The sequence below is a fragment of the Opisthocomus hoazin genome, chromosome 16 (genome assembly GCF_030867145.1).
Source record: "Opisthocomus hoazin isolate bOpiHoa1 chromosome 16, bOpiHoa1.hap1, whole genome shotgun sequence".
Lineage (NCBI taxonomy): Eukaryota > Metazoa > Chordata > Aves > Opisthocomiformes > Opisthocomidae > Opisthocomus > Opisthocomus hoazin.
Genome location: NC_134429.1, coordinates 19,062,612 through 19,087,550, shown reverse-complemented (window position 1 = coordinate 19,087,550; position 24,939 = coordinate 19,062,612). Strand labels below are relative to the sequence as shown.

The window sequence follows — 24,939 nt, the reverse complement described above, 5'->3', positions numbered from 1 at the left end:
ACAAGCAGAGATGTCGTTTTTCTTCAGGGAATTTCCGAAGTTAAAGTTTTCTGTATAATTCTCATGCCTCAAGCGCAAGGTTTCGCACCGAGAGTGCAAGTGGGAAGAGGTTTCGCTCTGGTAGTGCTGTTGTGTTCTCAGTGAGGTTAATGAAGGGAACTGGCTGAGAAAGATGAGCCCTGTCAGGTAAGCGTGCACAGTTATCGTGTGTGTGTGTATAGATATGTGTGTATTTTAAGGCATAATGATGATTATATTGTGGAGGCTACATACGCAGAGAAATGACCTTTTTTTTCAGAGAAAGAGGCTTTGTATCCAAAGAGGCTTTTGTATGAATTGGGTAATATGTCTTTTCCTGATTGCCTTTCACACTAATTAGTAGCAAATCTATCCCTGGCGTTAGCTTCGTATAAAATTAGTCTGAAAGAGTTGAGCTGTCAGTGTGTCAGAGCTCCACTTTCTCTCTTAAAGCAACAAAGTCCTTGTTGCTTTGGAAAGCTGACAGAGTCCTGTTAAGTGACAGCAGAGTGAGGATCTTAATTAGGAAAGTGGGAGGTCTGCCTGGCACATGTTCTAGGGACCCCTCGCTGTCCAGAACAAAGCTCCCCCATCGGTTTCCCGAGGAGGAGTGGGACAGGGGGCTGTGGAAGCTCTAATTACGGAGGTAATTAAGGGACAAGTTGTCATTGGCGCTGGAGAATGTCTTACAGCTACTGCTCGGTTTCTGACAAGTCTGCGGATGTCAGGCGTCGACACCAGCGTTTCAACACTTGAGTTTGCTGCGGAGTGAACTTAACTGTTGTGCAGCCAGCTGAAAAACGCTGGATAATGAGCTGTGCTTTGAGAAGCTCTTGGTGTGGGCGCGCGTGTAGATCCCCAGATGTTTGGGAGGAGGAGCTGCTGCGGATTTCCAGTGGTTGCTGCAGTGTATGTGTTCTTTACCACAGTGTGCGCCGAGGAATCTGAATCAAAAGGGCTGGGACTGCAAAACAATCGCAGTTGGACAGCAGTAGCTGAAAACCCAGTTCTTCCCAGCAGCTGTTGCTCTTTGAAGACTCTGTCATGTGTGAACGGCTCTGAGGTGGTTGGAGAGCCCCTGGAGTTGAGTGACCGGATGCATGGGACGCGGGCAGCGTAGGACTCTGCGCCGGTGAGAGCAGGCACGTTGTCCCCAGCTGTAGTCTGTCCCGTGGCAGTGTCGAGAAGCCTTGCTCTGGTAGCGCTGCAGAGCGGTGCGAGAGGCTGCTTAAGGGCTCCAAAGAGCTGCAAACGCAAGGCAAGTCAGGGTGTAGGGATGGAGCGCGGGGACGGGAACGAGCACAGGGCAGGAGTGGGCGATGCCGTGCTCATCGTCCTTCCCTGCTTACGTAGGAGAGACTCTGGCTCCTGCATGCAAGAGCGAGCTGCTCAGGTGGGGTTGCAAGTCTGCACTGAGCAAGTGGTCACATATTGCCTGCTGATAATGGCAAAGGCTTTCTGCATGGGTAGGGATCGGAAGCTCTGTTGTTTTTTCTCTTGACTGGGAGCTTGGCTGTAACTTCTTCCTGAGACGCTCTCACCTGTGTTCTCTGCAGTGCCACGGAACCCTCTGTACAGCTTCCTCCCGCAGATGCTGCGCTGCTCTTTTCTGCTTTCCAGGCTTATTTGATCTAGTACTTTGAAGTGCTTCCGTCCCTCAGGCAGGGCCTACTCTGCTGTTGATGAAAGCCTAGGAGGACATATTTTAACCTCGTAGGCTATGCTTTATTCTAATCTCTGTGACACATTGAAAGGCTTTTGTCAGACAGTCTCTCTGATGAAGAAGCAGGAGCAGGGGGTCAGCCGGGCGCAAGGTCCCTGGTTGTTAGTGGGACAGGCAGAGGATGACTCTTGTTTAGATGAAGGACTTGGATACCTGGGAGCGTTTTGTGAATAAACCCCTTATAATCCTGGTTTGTGAAAATACTCACTCAATGATAATAATGGTTCCTGACCCCCACCCCCAAACAACATTGGCTATATTAGAAAAACTTAGAATTTTAATTGGATAGAGAGATTACAGAAACTTTATGGATTTAAATACACACCTTGATTACATAGGAAACCTTATCTGTGGATTCAAAGCTACCTAGTGCTGTTTGGGAGGGTTAAAACATTGTTAAAATTGAGGTGTATTTGCATACTGGTAAAACCACTCTTATCTATCGGAGCAGTGTGTAGGAGCTTTTCTATAAAAGAAGTTATAGAACAGCATGTGCTGGCTTCAGAAGAGGATTCAAGGCTTGAATAAATGCTGTCATCTCAACTGCCCTTCAGCATATGGCGGGATGAAAAACAAGTACCAGTTCTGAGAAGGGTGGTGAAGGGATGCTGCTGCTCAGCTTCTCTGCAAACCAAAGCTCGGTGCTTTTGCAGGAGGGAAAGAGCTTTGGTTTTGCTCTGTGACTCGGAAGAAGATTTGTTCTTCTTGGGTAGCCAGCTGAAGTGTTTTCACAGCCATGTTGTATGCCAATAGATGCGCCTAGAAGTGGGGTGATCAAACAGGGTATGGAAGTGACATAGCAGGAGACTTTGTTGCAGCCTGATGCTTCAATTATTTTGCTTTGCAGAAATGAATGGTTCAGATACATGCATGAAATACTGAGATGAGGTCTTATAAATGTCAGTTACCTTTTATTGAATCTCTTAAAACCCTTTATGGACATAAGTAATTAGGCCCGCGTTCCTCAGGCAGGAAGAAAACTTACCAGTTTTTTTTATTTCACTGCTGAGCAATTTGGAACAGAGGAGTGAAGGCTGGCCACGGCGGACTTCACAGCCAGGTATTTAGGGTGACTCTTGGTGTTTCAAATCATGTTACTTGAATAGTTGGCAAGAACTGTCAATTAACTTTCAGTGTGTGCAGTTGTACATCATGTAGAATTCCTGCTGCAGACATTCCTCCATTATGAAGGTTTTCTGTTCTATAAATGAAGAGCAGATCTGTTGGACCTGGGAGGGAGTTGTGAGTTTGGAGAGTGTGTTTTAAGATATTGGGCTGTCTTTGAAGCTTGTTAGGTTTATTTCTTGACCAGGTGCCTTATCAAACTGAGCTTTTATTGTTTCAGGGAAAGGAACATTCTTGGCAAAGTAGAGCACTTGCAGATAACGAGTCTTGTGATGAGAGGTCCCTGAAAGGAAGCAGGCAGAGGAGTTTGCTTTGCAGTGGAAAATCCATAAAATATCGCAAGCAGAAGATGACTCACTGCTGCCTTCAAGTAAATGGCATTCTTACTGAAGGGAGTATCTGCAGGAATGTTTGTGTGTCTGACGGCATTCACACAGCTAGGGATTAGCAAGAAGTCGTTCTGAAGCACCTTACGCTTCTGGAATGGTCCAGACACTGCGAGTTTCTACCACTGTGCTGCCCAGACAAGGTGCTGTAGGTGTGGGGAAAGGAGCGTGTAGCACAGGTTGGGGTGGTGGACGGGTGAGATATTAGTAGAATTCATCGACGAATGTTGTTTAACATTTTCTGTGCCGCTAGACGTGTCCATACCAAACGCAAATTGTGTTTTCTGCTGCTTTTCCAAGATCTTTATATGTACCTTCCTACTGACATCAGCTTCTCATGGCCATTCGAGGTGATGTTCTGATACCGTTATAGTACTAGTTCTTGCCTGCTATTTCTGCCTCGATCTGTTTATGGCTTGCCCATGAACTGAGCCACAGACAAATGGAAAAGTCGGGAAGAAGGTAGGTGGCAGGCGGCCCAGCCGGGGCAGTAGGCTTTCCAGCTGCTGAGTGAAATCAGGTTCTGCAAAGGGCTTGGTTTTAGCATAAGGGTCCTCCTGCAGAGCTGTCTGCAGCTGTCAGCGTGGATGTCGTGCTACTCACGGAGCCACTTCTTCCTTGCTCTTCCTCTTTGGTCATACTGCATTTGTTTTGGTTTTACAGTCCCTCGGATCAATGGCCATCCGAAACTGGACAGACACCGTGAGCACCCTCCTGGTTATGACAGCGCTTCCACCATGATGAGCAGCGAGCTGGAATCCAGCAGCTTCATTGACTCCGATGATGATGAGAACACCAGCAGGTAGGGCACTGGCATAGCGACTGAGCTGTTTGATACTGTTGGCATCTGCTTCCCAGCCGCTCGACTGTGTTTCTGGGCTTCCCTCAAATATGCTAACTGGCGAGATGAGAAGATTTATATCTTCTCTTTTTTTTTCTCCCCCTTTTTAAAAATTTATTTTATTTTCCTTTCTTTTATTTTCTGCTGCATGTGGTTTGGACACTGATAATTCATCAGTAGCATCATGTTGTGTATAATCACTGCTCGGAGAAACAAGCGAAGTTATTGGGGTCGCTGTCCAAGCTGCCTGTAGCCACTGTTCCAATTAGGAGGAAAATTCTGTTCCTCTTCTTTCCTTTTAATAGCAAGAATTATCACATTTTAACATCAAAGCAATGTGCAACTGTCTACCTATTTATAAAGTAATGGTGTGAATATTGTAACAAAATACCTTCAGCATAGATTCCTAATCAATATGCACGTCACTAAAGCTGAATTGTAAAGGAATTCCTATGTAATTGCATAGTCTGACACCTGTGAGCAGTGCAGGAATTCATCAGAGTTAACGCTATTGCAAAGGCGGGCTGTGATGCCATATGTGCATGACTTAATTACTTTTTCTTTTTGTGCAGACAGAATGTGAATTACTCCTTGCTTTTTGTGAAAAAGCTCTCCATTTCGCAACATCCTGGTTAATCTCTAAAGATATTTTTGTTATTCCATATAAGAGGTTTATAAGCCAATACATTTCTCAGGTTCAAAATCCCTATTTTTAAAGATGTCAGATCAGTCGAAACTAATATTCTTCCCTTTCGTGGCTGCAGTGACAGCGTTCTCTGAACACTGTCTCTGGAGCTGTTGCTCATCCAAATGAGCTGTGAAAACCCATTACAGATTTCTGTTGGTTGTCAGAGAACAACAAGATTGCAGACCTCTGGTGGCTCATGGAGATCTGTAGCGGAAACAAATAAGGTGCAATGTGATATTCTTAAATTCCAGATAGAATGGAAACAGCAAAGAACAGGTAGTCCTGGAGATACTTAAGCACTTGCTACGTTTACAAATGGTTTATTAGCTTATTGAACTCGGTGGATCTCTTTGGTCTAGCAGTTAGTCATGGCTTAAAAACCTGTTGAACAGCAGCAGTTTCTTCAAATTCTGTTTAAAGGCTGGGTGTTTCCAAAGAGTTTAAAGGGTAACTAAATAAACATTGAAGATTTGGTCCTGAATTAGTTTCAAGAACTTATTTTGCAGTTGCAGTGAAGTTGCCAACACCTGAAGATACAGAAATTAGCCTTCTGAATGCTTTGTATTTCACCTGGATATTCCTGTGCAGAAAGGGTTGGCAAGATCAGTAGCTAACCTGAATGTACTCCAAGCCTTCCTAAGGCTTGTAGGGCTTCTAACCCTCCTTCCCTCCCTAAAAAATCAAGCCCACAAAAACAATAACAACCCTGCAGCTGATTTTGTTTCTGGTAAATAAATGAATCATTTCCATGGCAGCAAGATATGCAGTAGGGCAGGATTAGCACAGTCAGGGTGGCCACTGAAGCACGTTTTACTAGACCCAGCTAAATCTTTCTATATTAATAAAGTAAAGCTTCCTGCGTCTGACTTGAGAAGAGACTCTTCGAAGGTGCTGCGCAGGCCGTTTTCTTTCTAGGCTGGGGCAGAAGCTTTTGGCACACAGAGTAGCTGCCAGGCCAGCTAGTCGGGAAGAACAACTCGATGGAATGCTCCGAGGTATGCTGTTGTGTTACAGGGATGATGTTTGCGAGCAGATGAGAGGTTGTGCTGGCAGGGAGAAGTTTTCTTTAGAGGCAAATACAGCCAAATAGAAAATCGAGCATGCTCCAGATCCGCTGGACAGAGCGGCCTGGGGAAACGGAGGTTGAAGGGGGTAAGTTTGTTTAATAACAGCTGATGAACTCTGGTGTCAGAACCTGCATTGTGAGGAGGTTGTGCGTGGAGGAGGTCACTGAGAGAAGGATTCAGATGTAAAGGTTGTTACTGTCTTGGTAGTGAAGGTTTTGTAAGGCTGAGGATGCTTTTCTAACAGTGTGTGTCTGACAGTGGTTTGTTTTCACTTGGAGCACTGCAGCAGAGTTGCTGAATTTCCAGTCCGAGGAAGTTCTTTTGCATTTGCTTAGAGAGAAAGAAGAACTTTTTGTTTCAGTGAATTGATTTGTTCACAGATATTACAGGACAGTGCAGAACTCTTTAAGAAGTGAGTGCAATAATTTATTTCCTTTGTTTTCAAAGTATGATATAGTTAAACATTAGTGTTATTTGCAGGTAGTAGGCAGGATTTTGAGTACAGACGGGTGTAGGGAGCTCATGGTGAACTTTACAGTAAGAGTCTTATCCTGTCTTCTGCTAAGCAAATAAAGGTCTAGCAGATATGACATCTGTAGCTGTAGGATTATTGTCAGCAACTTGCAATTAGTATTATCAGTTCAATGTAACTAAAATAATTCACTGCAAAAAATGCTTACATTTATTTCTCATGTAAGAAATTAACATTAGTTCTTTTTAAACTAAATGGATAAGCTTTCTTTAACAAATCATTCATTACCTTTTTTCCCTTCCTTTGGGTAATGTAGATTTGATAAATTATTATTATTCCTTTTAAAAATATTTTCTGTGAGTTTTATTAGCACTTTCTAGAAGTGCAGTGGGGGTTTTGGCCAGTAGCTAGTGCAGGAAGTCAGTAGCTACGATTCCAGAATTCTTTTTCATCTTTGCACTTTATTTTTCCCCAAAGCTCAAATATACCGTCTTGTTTTGCTCATCAGATTGTAATAATAGCATTTACTCCTTTCTGGGAATACTTCAGAGATCAAAAATAGTACTTGTTGTTAGAATACATTTGAGCTGCTGTTCAGCATCCAGATACTCCTGGAGCATGAGAGATGCCGTGTGTGTGAGTGATTCAGCAGGGATACATTAAGGCTAAGGATTTAAAAGAAATTACAAGAAGAGATGATGAAGCATACCAGAGCTACATGAAAATAGATATAGGCTTGACTCCTTTTTAAGAAATTTCAGAGTGTGAAGCCTGCTGTTTGGCAGTACGCTTGCACACCGCGTGGCAGTCTTGCCGAAACAAGCTGTCTTGCCTTGTGCTTACACATGGGCTGGGTAAGGCAACTTCAGTCGGTGTCCAGCTCCCCCCAGTCCGGGCTGAAAAAACTGAGTGGAGCAAGCTCCAGTGTAATAAGGAACATTTTCTAGTGTTTATCTGTATAGAAGCCAGTGTATAAGCACACAAAAATGTTTCTGCATTGCCTTCTGGTCATCGATTTTGTGCAAGTGATGTGAGAGGCTGTTATAGCTCAAGTAGTTACTTCTCTGAAATATTGCCTGTCCTCTGGAACTAAACCTGAACGGTGGCTTTTCTAAGAAACTGGTTTCCATTCTTCCAGTCTAATACTGAATAGAATGAAAAAAGATCCTGCAGGATAGAAGAACTTCACTTCTCATAGATTATCATCTGGTAACAGAAATTCAGATATTTGCCAATAAAGTCTGGTTTTGCTAACTTTAATTTAAAAGAAAAATCAGAACTGTTCACTGCTTATAGAGGAATCTAAACTTTTCATGCTGTATTGAAATTGAGTGTATTTTCCAAAGTAGTCACACCCCCAAGTTCCCAAAGTAAACAGGGAGGGTGAGGGTGAAGGAGGAACAAGATGCTGGTATTAGCACAAGCTAATTGTTCACACCTTCATCACCTCAGCTGTGCTGTCTGCCTTTCTGTGGTGTACTGAGACTTTTCTTCTTTTTTTTCCACTCCATCTTTTTGAACTCATCCCTGATCTGTCTCTCTAAACATAGCAATGAAAGTATTTTTATGTTCTGTACTTGATGGTAAATTAAAATATCCTTTCTAAGGCCTCGGAGTCAGAGAGCATTTCTGTTTTCTGGCTATACTCGGTGCTGGCAAAAGGTATTTTTGTCCAGTGCAACGTCAGAAAATTAGACTAAAAGCTGGAAATAATAATTCTTTTTTTTTTCTGAGCCACACCGTATTGATGTGCACTAGAGCAGGAGGAAGAAAATGCCATAGCCAGTCGACCTTGGCAGGCAGCAGATCTTATGTGCTGTCTGTGATCAGTAAAAATATTGACAGAGGAAGTGTACTGACATACACTGGGAGGTACTTTTAAGCTGTGTACTTCGTAGGATGTAAAGTGCCATGAACTAGCACCAGATTACTGCCAGGACTGCTCGAGACAAAGAAATTCAGTGAGCTGTCTGCTGAAACTCTGCCGTTCCTCTGCCTCATTTGCAGAACTTGCTGTCCAGACAAAACGCCTGTTGTCTGGAAGGTGGAGGAAGAACTTTGCTGCTAAACTAATGGTCTTTTGCAGTAGGTGATGTTAGCCACAGAATTACCCCTTTCAGGGATGTAGTAATGGGAAACTGAGTAAACAAAACTGTGTGTGTGAGTTTAATGAACTCTCTTTATCCACAGTAGCCATTAGAGGATGCCATTCTAAAAAGGTTGGTGGCAGGAAGTATTGCATACTCCTGAGGTGATGCACACCGGGGTAAAGCCAAAATATGATATGGCAGTAGGTGCAATATCTGTGTAAACAATGAAAATCAATTCCCTGGATGCCATGAGTGACTTTGAAGTGTGATGATAGTGCCAAAAGAACAGATGAAGTGTTAAGGTTTTGTCTTTTCTGTTATGGACTAGCTCAGCTGTCTCCAAAGCCGTGGAATGTCTTGCCTCGTCACGCGAAGGAGCAGAGCTTTCACACCCGTGTGCTGTGTCACCAGCAGGGAATAGAGCAGAGGGTTTGTTTGCAGATTGGAGCCCTGAGTTTGTGCTCTCATCAGTGGAAGAAGGGCACTCGCATCTCGCGGAGAGCCTTTGAAGGCGTCTTGTTGCTTGACTTGTGTTTATGCAGAAAAGCTCCCCCAGGTTCCCTGTGATGTGAGCAACATGCCTTGCCTCTCTGCAGATTCTCCTAAGCTGGTATGTGTTGGAAAGTTTTGGCTGAATCCTACTGGTGAGACGTTCTGGGAAATAAGAGGAGGAGAATGAAATCGGAGAAGAAATAGGGAGGGTATTGGTAGTGAAGTGTAAGAGGAGGTTTTTGTGTCAATCTTCGCCAGTGCTTACAAGAAGAGTGGTGAATGTTGAACAAGTCCAGTTTTGGGAGCCCCGCATCTGAAAGACCTCTTTATTTTTCCTGTTGAAAAAGTAAAGCCTCAGAAATCCAGGTGCTGTGAGCTGTTTCCACAGATCGAGAATTATCAGATTTTTGATCTCTTTGAAAATACCACCTCTTGGCTCTTTACATGAATTTGCCTTGCTGGGAGGGGAAAAAAGGAGTGTGTGGGGTTTACATGCCTGAAATAGTTTTGTGAACTGAAAGAGAACGTCAAGGGATTCACACCCTGTGAGCAGTTCCATCGTCTCTGGTACTCCGCTCCACTAAAACACACCTGCTTTGTGCAAGGTGGCTTTCCCGGTGTGGTGGGTTGTGAGCTCGTGACAGCAAGCTCCTGTTTGAAGTTGCTGGTATCAAGTTTTGCTCGAGGTATTCTAGCATTCCTGCGCGTGGCTGGGAACTTTGAAGACAGGGTTGTGGAGACTGGGGAAAAAGACTGGCACTGTTTTCGTTGTGACAGTGCCAGTTCAATTACTTCTGTTGTGTAGGGTTGGATTTTATTAAACCTTGGTTAATGATGGAGCATTACTTTGTCTTTCTTTGCCATTCTTAACGTAAGAAATAGAGGAGAGATGTTTCTGTGGTGTTACACTTGCGTATCTGACATCTAGGCTTTGTTCCAGGTTTCTGAAATTAATTTGGGCAAATCCATTTATGTCTTTCTGTCCACTACCTGTGAAATGAAAAAAACGTTCCTAACTCTTCGCGGGATTTTAAGGATTTATATGTATAATGTGGCACATTTAGGCTCTACAAGTTTGACGAGCCTGAAAAAAACCCCAACAAAATAAAACTAGCAGAATATGTAAAGGTAAATCGTATTCACTGTTCCTCTGTCCCTATTTGGTAGTAGCTGTTATTAATTGCTACTTTATTTCATTGAATTCAAGCCCTAATGTTAAGTTCCTGTTTACAGGGTAGATAGCAGCAGAAGAAAACAACAGCACCATGACAAGACTCAAAAAAAGGAGTATGAAGAGATTCTCCGGGTTGTCTGTTGTTCTCTCAGAGTGGAGATTAAAATCGTTGTGTAGTGTATGGCCGTTCTTGTAGTGTGCATTTTGATGTGATGGGCCTGGAGTCAGGACCACCTCTGAAGTAGTGGAAGACGGCTGCCGCTGAGCTTCGGGTGGTTGGATCCAGGTGATAAATGCCTATTGAGATGTGGGTTGCGTTTGCTCTTGCTCCCAGAAGAAAGCAAGCCAGTAAAATACCCTCTGTAATCCATGCTGTAGTTTAGCTGGTATCTTCTCTGTGCTCCCAGGCAGAGGCTGAGGGACAGCACGCACTGGGACTGAGCAGCAGTTCAGCAACGAGCAGAGCAATACGTTGTAAGCTCGCTGCTGGTGTGTAGGATTTACTCTCTCCTGCATTTGTAGGAATCAGCCTTTTTTTTTTTTTTGGCAGGGTGCAGAGAAATGCAGGTGGTTCAGCTTTACAGAGTTGACGTTTGCTCTCAATTTCCCTCAGGTTGAGTAGCTCCACTGAGCAAAGTACTTCTTCCCGGCTCATACGGAAGCATAAACGCAGGAGGAGGAAACAAAGGATGCGGCAGATTGACAGGGTAAGGTTGGCATCATAATTTTTGGAGAAGGTGAACCGTGGTTTTTGAGTGTAGCATGTGAATTAGGAAGGGATCCGAAACAGGTCTATGCCCTGTTGAATTGATTGGAAAGGCTCCCTTTGGCTGTAAGCTACCCTGGACTAAATCTCGAACATTCAAGGTTCTGCAGCACTAGAGTCAAGACTCTTTTTCTTCTCTCCCTTTCTCCTTTCACTGCTAAGTGATCGCATTTCTTGTTGTCTCTTTCAAGACCAGCCTCCGCGGGAGAACCTCCGTCACGCTAGTGGCTGATGAGGGCAAGGGGTGTCTGTGCTGCCTGAGATATAAATTGCCGAGACTTGGATTCTACTGAAAGGAGAAATCTGCGTTCATAGGAAATCGTAGATCTTTCCTCTTGCCCTTTTCTGTGCTAGTCCTATGGTAGCAGAAGGAGGATGGTCCAAGTGACATACTTTTTGAAGTCACTGTTTTGTTCTCCTGTAAATACCAGTCTTGATAGATTAAAGAATAAATATGCATACATATTATCACAAGAACTGGAGTAAATATTTTAGAGATAATTGATAAGCACATTTGTATTTCATTTTGTCAGGGAGGAGTGTCTGTCTTCTCGCTGCCTGAAGGATCATGTTCACTCCTCTCTTTAGGGATGTAATAATTCACACTGCACTGGGCACTTTAGTATTTAAATGTCTGCCTGTCAGCAATGTAGTCAGGAAGCAGAAATGTGAAGTTCAGTTGAGAAACCTCAGTATAGGATCTTGCTCCGTGTGTTTTGTAAACAAGTCTTTGGAGAAAGTGCAGATTGCGTTCAGATTTTTTTTCCTTACAGATTCTAAATGAAGAATAATTTTGAGGAGGCCACAATGGTGGATGCCTTCCAAACAGAAACTTGTTACTCAGTTCCCAATGAATTAATCCTCAATAGTTATTTTTATTGTATTATCCTGAGCCATTTAAAACCTTGAGATTTTTCTGTTGTATTTTGCAGTCGTCTTCGTTCAGCAGCATCACTGATTCTACCATGTCCCTAAATATCATCACTGTCACACTCAACATGGGTAAGAGGACAAGCAATGTTTCTTATGGTGAATTTCAAGTGATACAGAAGTATTTTGTCATAGTGCAGTAGCTTTTGGAGCCAGTAGCAAGTTCATTGATTTGAAAGGATGCCAACTGAACTAAAGGGAATGGCAGCTGAGAGCTGCTGCTCTGCTGACTGTGCCTGGATTCTGAGTCCGGTACTGGGAAGGTCCGAGCCGTTTGCACAAGGAGAACAGTGCTCTTCCCAGCGAGCCCAGGGAGGGAGCTGGAACGCCAGGATCTGGAGTTCTGCTCTTTTTTCTAGGAATGGTAAGGGGTCAGACGTTGTTAGGAACAAAAGTAGAAGAGCACTGGGGGTTTGTATTTCTGCTGCTCATGTGCTTCATTGTTTAGCCAGACAGAAATGTGCAGGACTGCTGATTCAGCACCTTGCAGTAGCGCCAAATTCTTCCTGCCACTCTGGCATGTGGAAAAAACATTGCCTAATGCTGATCAGGCACCTAATTTCTAGGTGTAGACATGTCTTTTCAATGTCATTTCTCTTCCTGATTTTTTGAATGTAATTTTTCGGTGTCCTGTATGAAAAAAATCATGTCTTTAGCAGCATTTCCTGCTGCCTTTCCCTGACCATGCCAGGCAGACATACGCCAGTAGGGTAACCTGAGATAATTGTGAGTCAAACGTGGCCCAGCTGATGCGTTGAGAGATCTGATTTTTCAGGACTGAAGTAGCCTGCTGTTAGCTCTTCACTATCATTCCAATCACTTTGTTTGCTTTTTTTCCCCCCACCCTCCACTTTCTATCTGTGTAGAAAAGTATAACTTCCTGGGAATCAGCATTGTAGGACAGAGCAATGACCGGGGTGATGGTGGCATATACATTGGCTCTATTATGAAAGGAGGGGCTGTGGCAGCAGATGGCCGAATTGAACCAGGAGACATGCTTCTGCAGGTTGGTCCGTGTCCAAAAATACGTGCTGCTGGCTTGTACGTTGGTGGCTCAGCTCAGTCATCCCACCAGATCCATGGACTCCGTAATCAGTTAACAGAATTCATTCATACTCAGAGAAATGTGTCACAAAGACCGTTATCACTTAAATCTGTAACTCTTTGCGATCTCTGCTGGATAGTTGTGCTCTGAGAAGCAGTATTTCTGCGGCTGCTCAAAGGAATGGAAACAGTTACAAGGCAAATATATTTGGAATTCAACAAGTAAAATGTCTTTAATTTCCCTATTGCAAAGCCTGACCTCTGCTTTTTCAACATTTCAGGTGAATGATGTCAATTTTGAGAACATGAGCAATGATGATGCCGTACGGGTTTTACGGGAAATAGTCTCCAAACCAGGGTGAGCATATTACAAAATCTCTTGCCACTTGTCCTCCGTATGCAGTTATCAGTATTGGGAAAACCTCAGAGAGATTGACATTTTGATCTCAATAAGCAACCGGCGTGGCTGCTGAGCTCGACTCTGGACGTCTCAGTGCAAATGATGAAGAGGTGAGACTGGTTCCAATGTGCAGCCAAAACCAACACGAACTAGGAGTTGCCTGGTTTCAGTAGGACTGTTTGTACAATGAGCATTTTAATATCTCAAGAGCTGATCATTCGACAGATTTCACCAATAGTGGTCGTGATCTACACAAAACAAGAAACATCCTAATACTGGTTCATGCTGAAAATACTCCGACAAGCATCTCAAAAGCATTCGCAGAATGCACTTGACAGCCCTTGGATAGGAATAAGTTTGTTTCAAACAGTTTGTTGTAGCAGTTACAAATTCTGTAGGTAAAGTTGTTGCCCTTACTTGTTTTCTTTCTTCCTAGACCTATCAGCCTAACAGTAGCCAAATGCTGGGACCCTACTCCCAGGAGTTATTTCACCATCCCCAGGGGTGAGTATATATTTGTGCTCTTTGCTGGGTTCCTGTGGGGCCCTCAAGGTCTAGAATATTTTCAGTTATTTTGCTGTGTAACAGAGTTCGATGTTTTTAAGTTTGGCTGTATTGTTTGTTTGCCTTTTGTTCTGGGAGCTGGGGGTTTCAGATGCTCTTTCTGAGATTCCAGTGCCTACTGAGTTCATGGGAGTTTTTGTTTTGATTCACTTGGCTTTGGATCAAGCTCTGATCTTTTGGTGGGTACATCCTCGTGATCTTAGCCTTTCAGTTGATAGAAAGTTTGGAGGATAACTATGCTGAAGTGTTAAAAAACCTCATTGTGTCACATGTACACTTCTTAGAAAGGATTTTGACTGAGTATTTTTAAAATTTGAGGCAAACAGCATTGCTTAATATACATAAACATGCCTGAAAATGATCTAGTTTTAAAACTTCTGGCTTAAGAAATCTTTCAGTAGCGTTAAAAGATCCCGTGCTCATGTGACAAACACAGCTGCCTCCTGCTGGCGAGGGCTCTGTTTGTGATACTGAAACCAGTCCTGCAGTGAAGACAGGCATAGCATTGGCCACTGCAGTTAATGCAACAGGCTTGTGCAGAGCAGGAGAGCTCACTTGGTGAAGTCCTTAGGAAAACCAGCATCATCAGAAGAAAAATCCCACAAATCACCCATTTCAGAAATGCTACAGGGAGAGCTTGTGTATCGGTTTGTCCGTTGTTCAGCAAGGGAGCACGCGTTATTGTCCAAGGTGAGCGGCGGTGTGTCTGCTGTACACTAAACTGATTGCAGTAATGTGTGGGATGTTTTGTGGAAATACCTAACATAGGCAGAGCTCTTTTGCATAATTTCTGATTTTAGGGCAATGGAACAACAGCCACTATAATTCGGAAGAAAAGAAGTAATCCAGATTATGGAGAAAATTGAGTTTTATTCCCAGATTTCAAAATTACTTGCTATGTGGCTGCTCTTAAAGTCTGAGTGTAATTTTCATTCTTCTCGAACACCAGTCTCTTCAAATGGTCTTTATAGATCTTGTCTATTGTGCAAGACTGTTCCAGTCCTAAAATGTTTCATTATGACTGCTAAAAATGCAGAGATGGGAATTCCATGGTGCCTCACCTCTGCAAATACAGAGCTATAGAGTCACTGCTCGGATTCACCTTCTGTCTGAGTGGTTATTTTGGATCCAAATTCCTTACAAGTAGGGAGAGATCTTCCTGCCAGCTGGGACAAAGCATTTGGGAGTACTTCACGTTGTAGCAAAAGGAGAATCTGTCTCACTGTATAGAACAGTAGCAAACTACTGTTACTGGACAGGTAGCTGCTTTCCTGCAAGTGGAAATACTTCACTCCTACTGCAGTTATGGGAATGGGAGTGTCCTGGTTGCCTCCCGTTTGGTGTGGCAGTTGGTGGAGGAAACCAGCTACTGCTGGCAAGGTGGTTTTTGTTCCCTCGTGCTCAGACTACCTCAGTTGTACTCAGTTGTAATATCAGAATGGCAAGAACTAGTGCACCCCCAAAAAATTCCTTCTAGGTCTTAGTGTTCACTGCAGATCCGATTCTGATTGTCTGTTTCTCCCTTTCTGGTTGTTTTGCAGCTGAACCAGTGAGGCCAATTGACCCTGCAGCGTGGATCTCTCATACCACAGCCATGACGGGAGCGTACCCCCGTTACGGTATGAGCCCCTCCATGAGCATCACCACATCTACCAGCTCCTCACTAACAAGCTCAATTCCCGATTCGGAAAGTAAGTCACACTGCGGCCAGCACAGGGCAGGCGTCTTCTGCTCGGGGCCAGCGGTGCAGAGCTGTGCGCAAAACCGACCCCGGCCACAAGCACGATGAAAAGGACGGCCACCAGAGAACTCTTGAATGCTTTCTTAAATTTGTCATTCTTATGGGGAGCGTAAAACCTGTTTCCAAAGGCCAGAAGTTAACACAGCGGTGTTTTGCTAGGGCTCACATTCAGGAAGAGGTGGCTTCTGGTCCCTGTTAAAGTTCACAAGGCAGGTGTCCAACTTTATCCCCTCAGCTGAATGTGAGAGCTTCCTCCTTGCATTTGACTGGTTTTTAATAAATTTAAATAATTTGCTTCAGATAGATGTCACTGGATAATAACGTTAGTGTACCGTTTAGGAAATCTTCCACTATACTCGCATAGCCTTCTTGTATACTTTTTTATACTTTTAGCATTAATTGAACAAATTAAAAACAAATGTAATGTCCCATGTGAAATTACAGTTAGAGTTCAGCCTTCTTTTTGTGGTTTGCCTATCTGTGGCAGTCTCTCAACTAGTCATATTTATGTAGCCAGCAAGTTGTCCTGATTCCTTACCTTGGACATTTTTGTTTAAAGAATATAAGCTCTTCCTTTCTTTTACGTTTCCTTTGCTTTCTGATGTTAGTGTGGGATAAAAGCGAGCGTTTGGTTTGCAACACATGGCAGTAAGGGAAGACCAATAAGTGAGGAGCCTGTGTCTCTGAGAACACTGTCCACTGAAGTCCTAGTTCAGGAGAGCGTTCGTATTTAAAACAGCACTTCTGTTTCCTTGACATGAAAGTGTTGAGGTACTTTCCACCTCATTAATACGTGTTTGTTTCCTGTAATATTAATATGGAATAATTTCTGCAGAGATGCAACCTTTCTATTGGATTTGTTCATCTGTAGCAATGAGATTTATTGTATTTGTTTATATACACACAGAAATCTTGAAGTGGCCTTGAAGTCCTGAGGAGATAATCTCATTATTGGGACAACGCTACCTCAGTATGCACTCACTGAAAGTCAGAGGAGTACTTAGGTGTTTAACAAGGGATGCTGAAGTGTCTGCCAGATCTGGAGTCTAAATTTAGGACTGAGTAACTTTTTTCATTTTGTAAGATTTTTCCAGAGAGAAAGGGAGGATAGCATTTAGAAAAAACAACAAAACAGAATGAGCAAGAAAAACAATGCTTTGAGGATTGTAAGGACCAATGTAGTGCTGGTGGTTAGTGGCAGAATCTTTCCTGGACAAATGCATGGCTGAAGCATGAAAGTTGCATTTGCAGGGACCAGTGGAGTCCTGTTGGACTACGTAGGTGTCTGCCTCTTTTTCTTCTGCCCTCTCTCAGATTTTACATGTGCATAGTTCCCAGAATTACACCTCACCTTGGATGGAGAGGGCTGTTATCCTTTTTGTAGGTGTAGTAGCTCGGTGCCTCTTTAGATAGTAGGCAGCACCGCTGAAGGGGAAGCACATCCGCAGCAGAAAGCAAGTGAACCACTTACCTGACGACTGCTTTATCTTGAGATGTGTTTTCAGGCTTACAGGTACTAAAGGTTGCTGGAATCAAATGTATCTGCTGATTGCTGTCAAACGACAAGAGTCTGTTACTCTGCGTTCCGCTGGAACTATTCGTGTATCGTGTGCCTTGATATATAGCGGTGTGATTGGGAAGCGTGGAACGCAGATGCCATCTCAATCATACTTTTAAAATAAAGGTTATTTGGGAGCAGAACCACATTTTGGAGACAGCTTCTCATTTCTATGCCAGTGACTTACAATGTTTCCTGAACGCAAGGAAACGCGGAGTACCCCTGACCTTCATTGTGACCTTGTGCTCACCACTCCTTCCTTCGGTTCAGCGCTGTTACCCACCCCGACCTGGCAGGCAGCACCTCAGGGCCGTAGGCACGAAGAGCACCTCCTTGGCAGGAGACACAAAATTGGGAAGGAACGGAGGAGGAGAGAGAGGCGAGGAGACACTGTGCATTGACGCCTCAGAGAACGAAGAGCTTCTTGCAAAATGGGGCTTTCTAACTCTGCATGCTCCACTGCAAGATTCTCTGTTTCAGTTCCTCTGAGGCTGGAGTCACTGGTATCTGAAGCAAATATAATATCTGTTCTACGGTATCTGGCTGTGAAGGTGGAATAGTGACTTAACGGACTCATCTTAGACAAGTCTGTGTCATGGTTCCTTGTTTTAAGTATTGTCAATGTCTGCTGGTTTACTCCGTATGCCAAGGCCAGGATAATGTCGGTGGACTGAATAACTGCTCTCCTTCTGACTGGCATTCCCTTGCTCTCTGGCCTCTGGATCAAAAGGGAAGTTCTGATATCTGAACCGTTTGCACAGCCACCATCACATCGGTGCTAGCGATTGAAGCAGCTGAGATTTTGGGGCTGTACACATCACCACCACACAGTTCTGTGTTAGCTCTTTATTTTCTCAGGTGCATTTCTTCAAAAACAGGACTATGCAAACTAAGGCAGACTCCGGCGTTTCATAATCATTATTGCTTTAAAAAGTATCTTGTTCTCCAGCAGAGTTCTGGCTGATGCAGGAGAATATTCTCTCACGGTGGTTTGTGAGCGTTGGACTCGCTGCCTCAGCCAGTGCAAACTCTGCTCCTCGTTTACTCTGCTGCAGGTAGATTTTCCAGCCCCTGTTCTGCCACTGCGGGCCCTCTTTCTGCAAAGTACTGCTGTCCCGTTCCGTGAGATGAACTTCACGTGTTTCAGTGTTCCTTGAAAGTCTTGCTGTTTCAACATGCAGTCCACTGACGTTGGTGGAAAGTTCTCCTTTTGCATGGACTTCAGAGGATTTTGAACTGAGACTTCAAACTGTTCCTGCGCAGTAGTATTCAGCCTGAGGTGCTGCATCCTTTCCTGGGGCCTTTTTGTTTAGGCAAAGGTGTGCTTCCTTACTCAAATAAGGACATAAGGCAGGGCGGGTATTACATGTGGTAGGACTTCATTTTCCTGGAGCGTACACCTCTTTTACTCCCAGGCCACTCAAATCCAGTAACCAGAGCCCCGAGAAAGAGCTTTGCGGTCGATCTGTTCCCCAGGGAGGAGTTCCTGTCCCTGCTGTTCCGCAGATTTGCACGTACCTGTGCAGGTGGTCAGGTAGTCACGCCCACGGTTGACTGAGTTCAGACCAAAGCGGGCGCAGTTTCGATGCATCTCAGAATTTTTCATGTTTGTACGGCAACTAGCAGACTTGGAAAATATTGATAATCATTTGGCCAGAGTTTTTCTTTACATGCAGATCGCAGGTCTCCAAGAAAATACAATTAACTGCTCCCCACATACTTTACTAGAATATTGATTTGTTATTGGTTTTTTTCCCCCCAAACAAACATGTTGCTTTTTGCCACTAACCAAACTAACTTCAAGCAAAAGCGAAATTGTAGTGTTTGTTCAAACTTTGCAAGTATTGAAACCGCATGCATAGATGGTCTGGGATGTTTTCATGCCTATTGGCAGTGCATGTATTGAAAGGAGCATTTTCAGTTTTCATTGTTTCATGCTTGTTGTACCTTTTATCAAAATTTTGGGTTGCTGGAAAAGGACAAAATTGGTTCCCCTGTGCTTCTGAAAGGTGGGTGATATGGGGAGCTGGGAGAAGGGAGGGGAGGAGGGGTTCTGAATTCCTGGTGGGGAAAGATGAACTGCAAACGCAGGACGCACATGTTCAACATGATTTTTCTAGGGCTAAGAAGATGGGAGCGAGGAGGACTGGGTGCTGTATCCAAGAGTAGAATGGTCTTATGTATAGGGCAGGATATTTGAGTTCTGCACAGCTACCACAAGAAGGCTGGTAGACTCTTGGACCCAGAGTCACCCCACGGGGCTTGCAATATTGGATGCCACTTTGCCTCACTGTGTGGTAGAGAAGGAGTTTCTAAAGGAACTAGACTCCTATGGTAGGCACCGCAGGTCAGCAGGGTGAATCTCAGCCCTAGGTGTTCTGCTTTTATTATAAAAATGGATCAGGAAAGTATGAAGCCTCTGGTGAGCCAGCCCATAGGAGGGTGTGAAATATGAACGGAGCTGCTCAGGCATTTGGGAGTAGCCGTTTTTGAAGTGCTCTGCAAGAAAGATGCAGGGCGAAGTAATGCTGGCTTTAAGCCACTTGTTAATTTGTAAGGCTGCTGTTGCTGGGATCGTGGAAAGTTTTTTTTGAAGGAAACCACTAGCCTTTATCCTGGTGATGGAAGCTTTTTTCCTAATTTCAGTTCTCTCCAATTATGCTGATGTCCAAATCTTAACAAGTGGACATTGATTGAGGCATGGTTGTCATCGTTCTCCATGCAGATGGGTATTATTCCTGACAGTTAAACCAACAGTTAGAGAACAAGCCAAGAAACCTTGTCCTGCAGAGTTTTGCACAGAGTGCGCTGAGCTGTTGGGTGGCTGGGGCTGTTCCTGGCGAATGGAAATGGAAAGCAGTGGTCGCAGAACTCCTCGGGCTTCCTTTTCTGCCAATCTCGATGCAGCGTGGACTGAGGGAGCGCAGTGCTGGTCCGTTGCTGGTTTGTGAAGTCGGGACGCGTAGGGGCTCGGCGTCTCAGTGACTGAGCTGGTTGCACTGAACGTGATCTCTGAAGAATTGGTACCAATGTTGTGATTTGTGCCGTTGGCGAGGGTGCATTTGGGAACCTCTGTGTCTTTTTTTGCATCGGTTGGTAAAGCTGTGTCTTGACACGGATCATCCAAATTGGGAGCTGAGAAGTTCCTTTCAGACTCAGTTCATTTCAAAGAAGCATGTAACCTTTCTTCCTTTTAGAATTAGAAGAATCTCCCTTAACTGTGAAGAGTGACATGGCTACTATTGTCAAGGTTATGCAGCTGCCAGACTCGGGCCTGGAAATCCGGGACAGGATGTGGTTAAAAATCACCATCTCCAATGCAGTGATAGGTAAGCGGATCAAAGGAATGCCAGGGAAAAAAACAGCGACTTTTGGGAGATAGGCTGAAGAAACTGCCTTTATGTGAACTTATTTTTTTCCTGTGACTATTCCCCTGACTTGGTATTTGTGAACAACCCCAAGTGTGGCAGGAAGGAACTAATAGCTCTTGTTCGAGCCTGGACAGCCCGAAATACTGCACGGTTCCCATGCTCACACAGAGCTGGTCCTTAGCCCACCCTTGTTACATCTCAGGCTTTCCATGTAACTGCTTGTGGCTCTGGCAATCTGCCCAAGTTCACCAGAGCAACAATCCTTGAATTTTCAGTTCCAGACAGCCATACAACCTTAATAAAGCATCTTAATAACATTTAAAATGACCACAACTGGTCTACCTTTGATTCTGACTGTCCTGTGACCTGAACTGTGCTAACATTTAGTCGGTCTAGGTTGTAGTTACTTTTTGATGAGAAAGGGATTGGAGCCTAGGTCTTCTGCTAATGTCACATCTGCCTGTTGCACATGTGACCCTCCTGGTCACTTCTGTAAATCCCGTGTTATTGCTGCAGCTCAGAAGGGATTGAACAGTGTAACTGTAAAATTTTCTCTGTGTGTATTTGATGTCACTGTTAATGTAGTGTTGACTGGATGCAAGATATTGCTTTGCTTTCTTTATTGATGTTTGGTGGTAACTATTTTAGCAGTTAGGCTAAGTCATGAAAATAACGTTTTAAGCTCTTTGTGGCAAAATTGCTACATGTTCATATTTGTGTTCAGTACCTGGCACAGTAATGCCAGTGGGCTGTGCGGTAAGGTGAAGATAAGAAAACCGAAAAAGTTTGGTTTGGCTCAGATGATCCCATGTCTCCTCTTCGTGTTCTCATTTCAGGAGCAGATGTGGTTGACTGGCTTTACACACACGTGGAAGGCTTCAAAGACCGACGGGAGGCTAGAAAATACGCCAGCAGCATGTTAAAACATGGCTACCTCAGGCACACTGTGAACAAAATCACCTTCTCGGAACAGTGCTACTACGTCTTTGGAGACCTCTGTGGCAGTAGGTTCCTCGTCTGCTCAGGGCGAAGCTGCGCGTGTGTTCTCTTCTGTGCTCGCAGGGTGCACGGGGCAGAGTCCTGCAGGATTTCACAAGCGGGCGTTTCAGAACAGGCCTTTGTTGTGAAGCTGCATGACAAGTGGTTGGCTCATCCTGTTGGACCAAGCAATGGGAAGAGAAGGATGAACTTATCAAATGGGGCGTTGCACTGAGGCTCACGAGAGCAGGATTGCTTTCTGGTGATGCTGCAGACTCCTTGCTTGTCAGTCACGCTCAGTTTCCAGTCTGTAAAATGGGGATAATTCCTCCTTGACTTACAGAAATGCTGCAAATTGGTGCTCAGTGGTAGATATTGATGTCTGTCCTGCTGTGTGTGATGCTTTGCATGAACTCTGGAGGCTGAGTCGCTCTCGTCCCTCACCGCACTGTGTCAGCCACTGTCAGTATGCGGGAGTCAGCTGCGAGGCAAGAACACAGTCCTCACCTTTTCTCTCTTTTCCAGATATGGCTGCACTGAACCTTAACAATGGTTCTAGCGGAGCCTCGGATCAGGATACCCTTGCTCCACTTCCACATCCTGCTGCTCCCTGGCCGTTAGGCCAAGGATACCCGTATCAGTATCCTCTGCCCCCTCCGTGTTTTCCACCAGCATACCAAGACCCAGGCTTTAGCTATGGTAGTGGCAGTGCAGGCAGCCAGCAAAGCGAAGGTAAGATGGTTAATTTGGTATTTATTTCTACAGCTGTCATTATCCCTAACCATTTGCTTGAGTTCCTTCGTACTGTCTGTGCTCCCGTCCCGTGGTTTTGTATGCTGCCTGCATGGATTTGGTGCGACCGCGCTGAGTCAGAAGTGTTTGTGTCTGTGGTGGAGTGGGTTAGCCTTTCAGCTCTGTATTGAAACTGCCCGCGGTGTTTTAACCGAGTCGGTAGAATAGACTAGAATAGAACACCTGCTCCGTGGAGTTACGCTGTAGTTCTGTGAAATGCCACGTGGGCAGCTAGAGCCAAGCTGTTTGCCATGTCCACGGTGGCACGGGCAACTGTGCTTTCCTTACCCGACAGCACCACACGGTAAACGACTGCTTAGAAAACGCTGAGCAGGCCAACAAAATTGACTCAATTGTCCACCCTGCTAAAACAGAGAAACTATTGCCCTCCTTTTCAGAGGTCAGAGCCGTTGCCAACGGTGGGGCTGCAGTCGCTTGGTAGTGCTAGAAATTAGGCCATTTTGTTGCTGACGGAACAGGGATTAGAACCAAGGTGCTCTTGGCTTCCACTTCAACGCTCAGTACAAAAGGAAAATTGCTCTCTCCGCTTGTATGAGACAAGCGTGAGGTGGCCAGCCAGAGGGTTTACAGGGCTGAAACACTGCTCACAGGGAGGAGAGTTTCTTTTGTAATATATGACAGGGAGAAAAGATAATACTGCATGGATTAAAAACCTCACCTCCTCCTTTCCTGCCCTAGGATAATTTTGTGATTAATTTTTAAACCTTAGTAAATAAAAATTATGTATTTTTTGGCTGTAGAGATTTTTTTTTTTTTTTAATCACTGCCAGAGTGAGTTTTGCTTTTGGAAACGCTGCCTGTAAAGAAAGGGTGAGGATTCTCTGTGTTTTTGTGGTGAACATCCAGTAACATGGATGTAATGTTTTCCTGCTTACCGCAGCCAGTAAGATTTTGCAAAATTGCACAAAAGAATTTCATAACAGGAACTTGCTCACAGGATTTTAGCACTATTGCTTCCCACCTGATCTCAAAATAAGAAGTGTTTTTGAGGAAGCTCACAGTGGTATCCAGACGTTTTAGAACTGCAAGCCAATTGTACTGGAAAGAATATAATTTTTTTTTTTTTGACAGCGAGTTCTGTGGGCAGTAGGGCAGTAGAATATTAGATCTCTGCTGCTGGAATAGGAAAGGTATGGTATTTTATCCATGCGACCTGTGTTACTGGCTAGAGAGAGCCTTATGAAAGGCACCAAGGTGTTTAATTTTGAAGGGTTACAGCGCTTTCCTGTTCTGTTTTGGAAACTACACTTCTGTGTTGTTTCTTGTTTTGTAACTGTTATTCCCTTGTTTTGTTCTGAGCAAGCGTTAGACTGAAGGATTCATAGAGGAATGGCTGACTCTAGGGGATTGGTAAGCTTCAAATGCCTCCATAATAATAATGAATTCACAGCATGATCATTTAGATCCTTGTAACCCAAACGTTTAGCTTTATTTTTTTCTTCTTTTTTTTTTTCTTTTTAATTGTCTTGGATGCTCAACCTGTCTCAATGCACAGTAGCCCGACAGCGTGGCGTTAGCATATCAGCCTGTCTGGCCCCTGCGTGACCGCGCTGCAGCAGCTACAGAGGGAACTGTCAGCTCAGATGGGAAAATCCTATCACCAGTCTCCTCACTGCCCGTCATAAAAGAAATAAACACGTAATCCCAGCTCCTAATTTATTAGTCTGATGTCATCCATCTGGATTGGATTTATCTCCCAGTGCCCTTCAGCTGCTCATTTACTGAAAGACACTTGAGCACTGTCTGGATGTCTCAGGCAGGTGTGAAGAGTCCTGGGACACAGGGCTGTATTGGTCACTCTCAGTATGGAGTGTTAGATCATAACTGAATTCATCTGGTGAACAAGAGCGCTGCTCCAGAGCCCAGTGAATGCCACACGTTTTTGAGGTGAATGCAGTGTATTTGCTGATGATTACAGACAAAAGCCCAAGATCTGGGTCAGGAAACAGACTGACACTGTGTTCTGGCAAGGAACAGATGGAGAGGAAGATCCGGCAAAGTTTGATGTGATGTCGCAGTTCCGTTCAAGGCTCTGTTCCAGTTTTGGTTGCTGCTTATTTCATCCAAGCCACATCATCTGTCCCTGCTTAGGTACCCAGGGCTTAGGTTATTTTTAAAGGCTTGCTGTAGGGAGTGGCACTGATGTGAGGACCAAGTCCTCTGCAGAACATCATCCCTGTTACCATAGTGTTTAGATCAAAGTCACGTCCCTGTTCTGGTAGATGGATAGTGAGAGATCATCAGGTTACAGTCTGAGGAGGTGAATGAAGCAGGAAAGATGGATTTGTTCAACCTCACAGGGTGTCAGTTGTTGAGACAGGATCAGCAGAAGGGTCTTCAGAGCCTCCATACGCTGTCTCTGGAGGCTCTCCTGCTCCTGTTCAGGAGGGTTCGTATGGAAGCTTCTCTCCCCGTTAAATGAAGTATTGGGGCGGCTGGAATCTCTGTGGCTTCAGGGGGCAGAGCTTTGGTGTCCAGCAGTAACAGAGAGTGAAGGCTGATGGTCGGGTGTGGCAGTGCTGAGTGCAGCTTTTCTAGGCACTTCAAATGCAGGTTCTTTTAATCCATTTTGTGACACATAGGTTTAAAGCTGGCCTTAGACGGAAACAAACACTGCTGTGGTTGTGTCACGTTAGCAGCATGTCAAACCGCAGCTTTAGGTTGGGCTGCATGTCTCCAAAACGGGCCAGTCCCTGCC

General features: G+C 44.5%; 1 protein-coding gene across 3 annotated transcripts in view; it reads left to right on the top strand.

Moving 5' to 3' along the window:
• Positions 1–24,939, top strand: part of DVL1 (dishevelled segment polarity protein 1) — an 89,958-nt gene that overhangs the window by 58,672 nt on the left and 6,347 nt on the right. Inside the window, exons 5-15 of one of the 3 annotated variants that reach the window (XM_075437674.1) lie at positions 3,916–4,054; positions 10,690–10,783; positions 11,775–11,844; positions 12,639–12,778; positions 13,098–13,174; positions 13,653–13,720; positions 15,322–15,471; positions 20,277–20,408; positions 21,287–21,454; positions 21,954–22,160; positions 23,545–23,591. In XM_075437674.1, coding sequence (XP_075293789.1) covers positions 3,916–4,054; positions 10,690–10,783; positions 11,775–11,844; positions 12,639–12,778; positions 13,098–13,174; positions 13,653–13,720; positions 15,322–15,471; positions 20,277–20,408; positions 21,287–21,454; positions 21,954–22,160; positions 23,545–23,555 — 1,256 coding nt within the window. In that variant the 3' untranslated portion in view covers positions 23,556–23,591. The remainder of the gene's footprint in view (positions 1–3,915; positions 4,055–10,689; positions 10,784–11,774; positions 11,845–12,638; positions 12,779–13,097; positions 13,175–13,652; positions 13,721–15,321; positions 15,472–20,276; positions 20,409–21,286; positions 21,455–21,953; positions 22,161–23,544; positions 23,592–24,939) is intronic. The other 2 variants (XM_075437673.1, XM_075437672.1) reach the window with 2 other exon arrangements.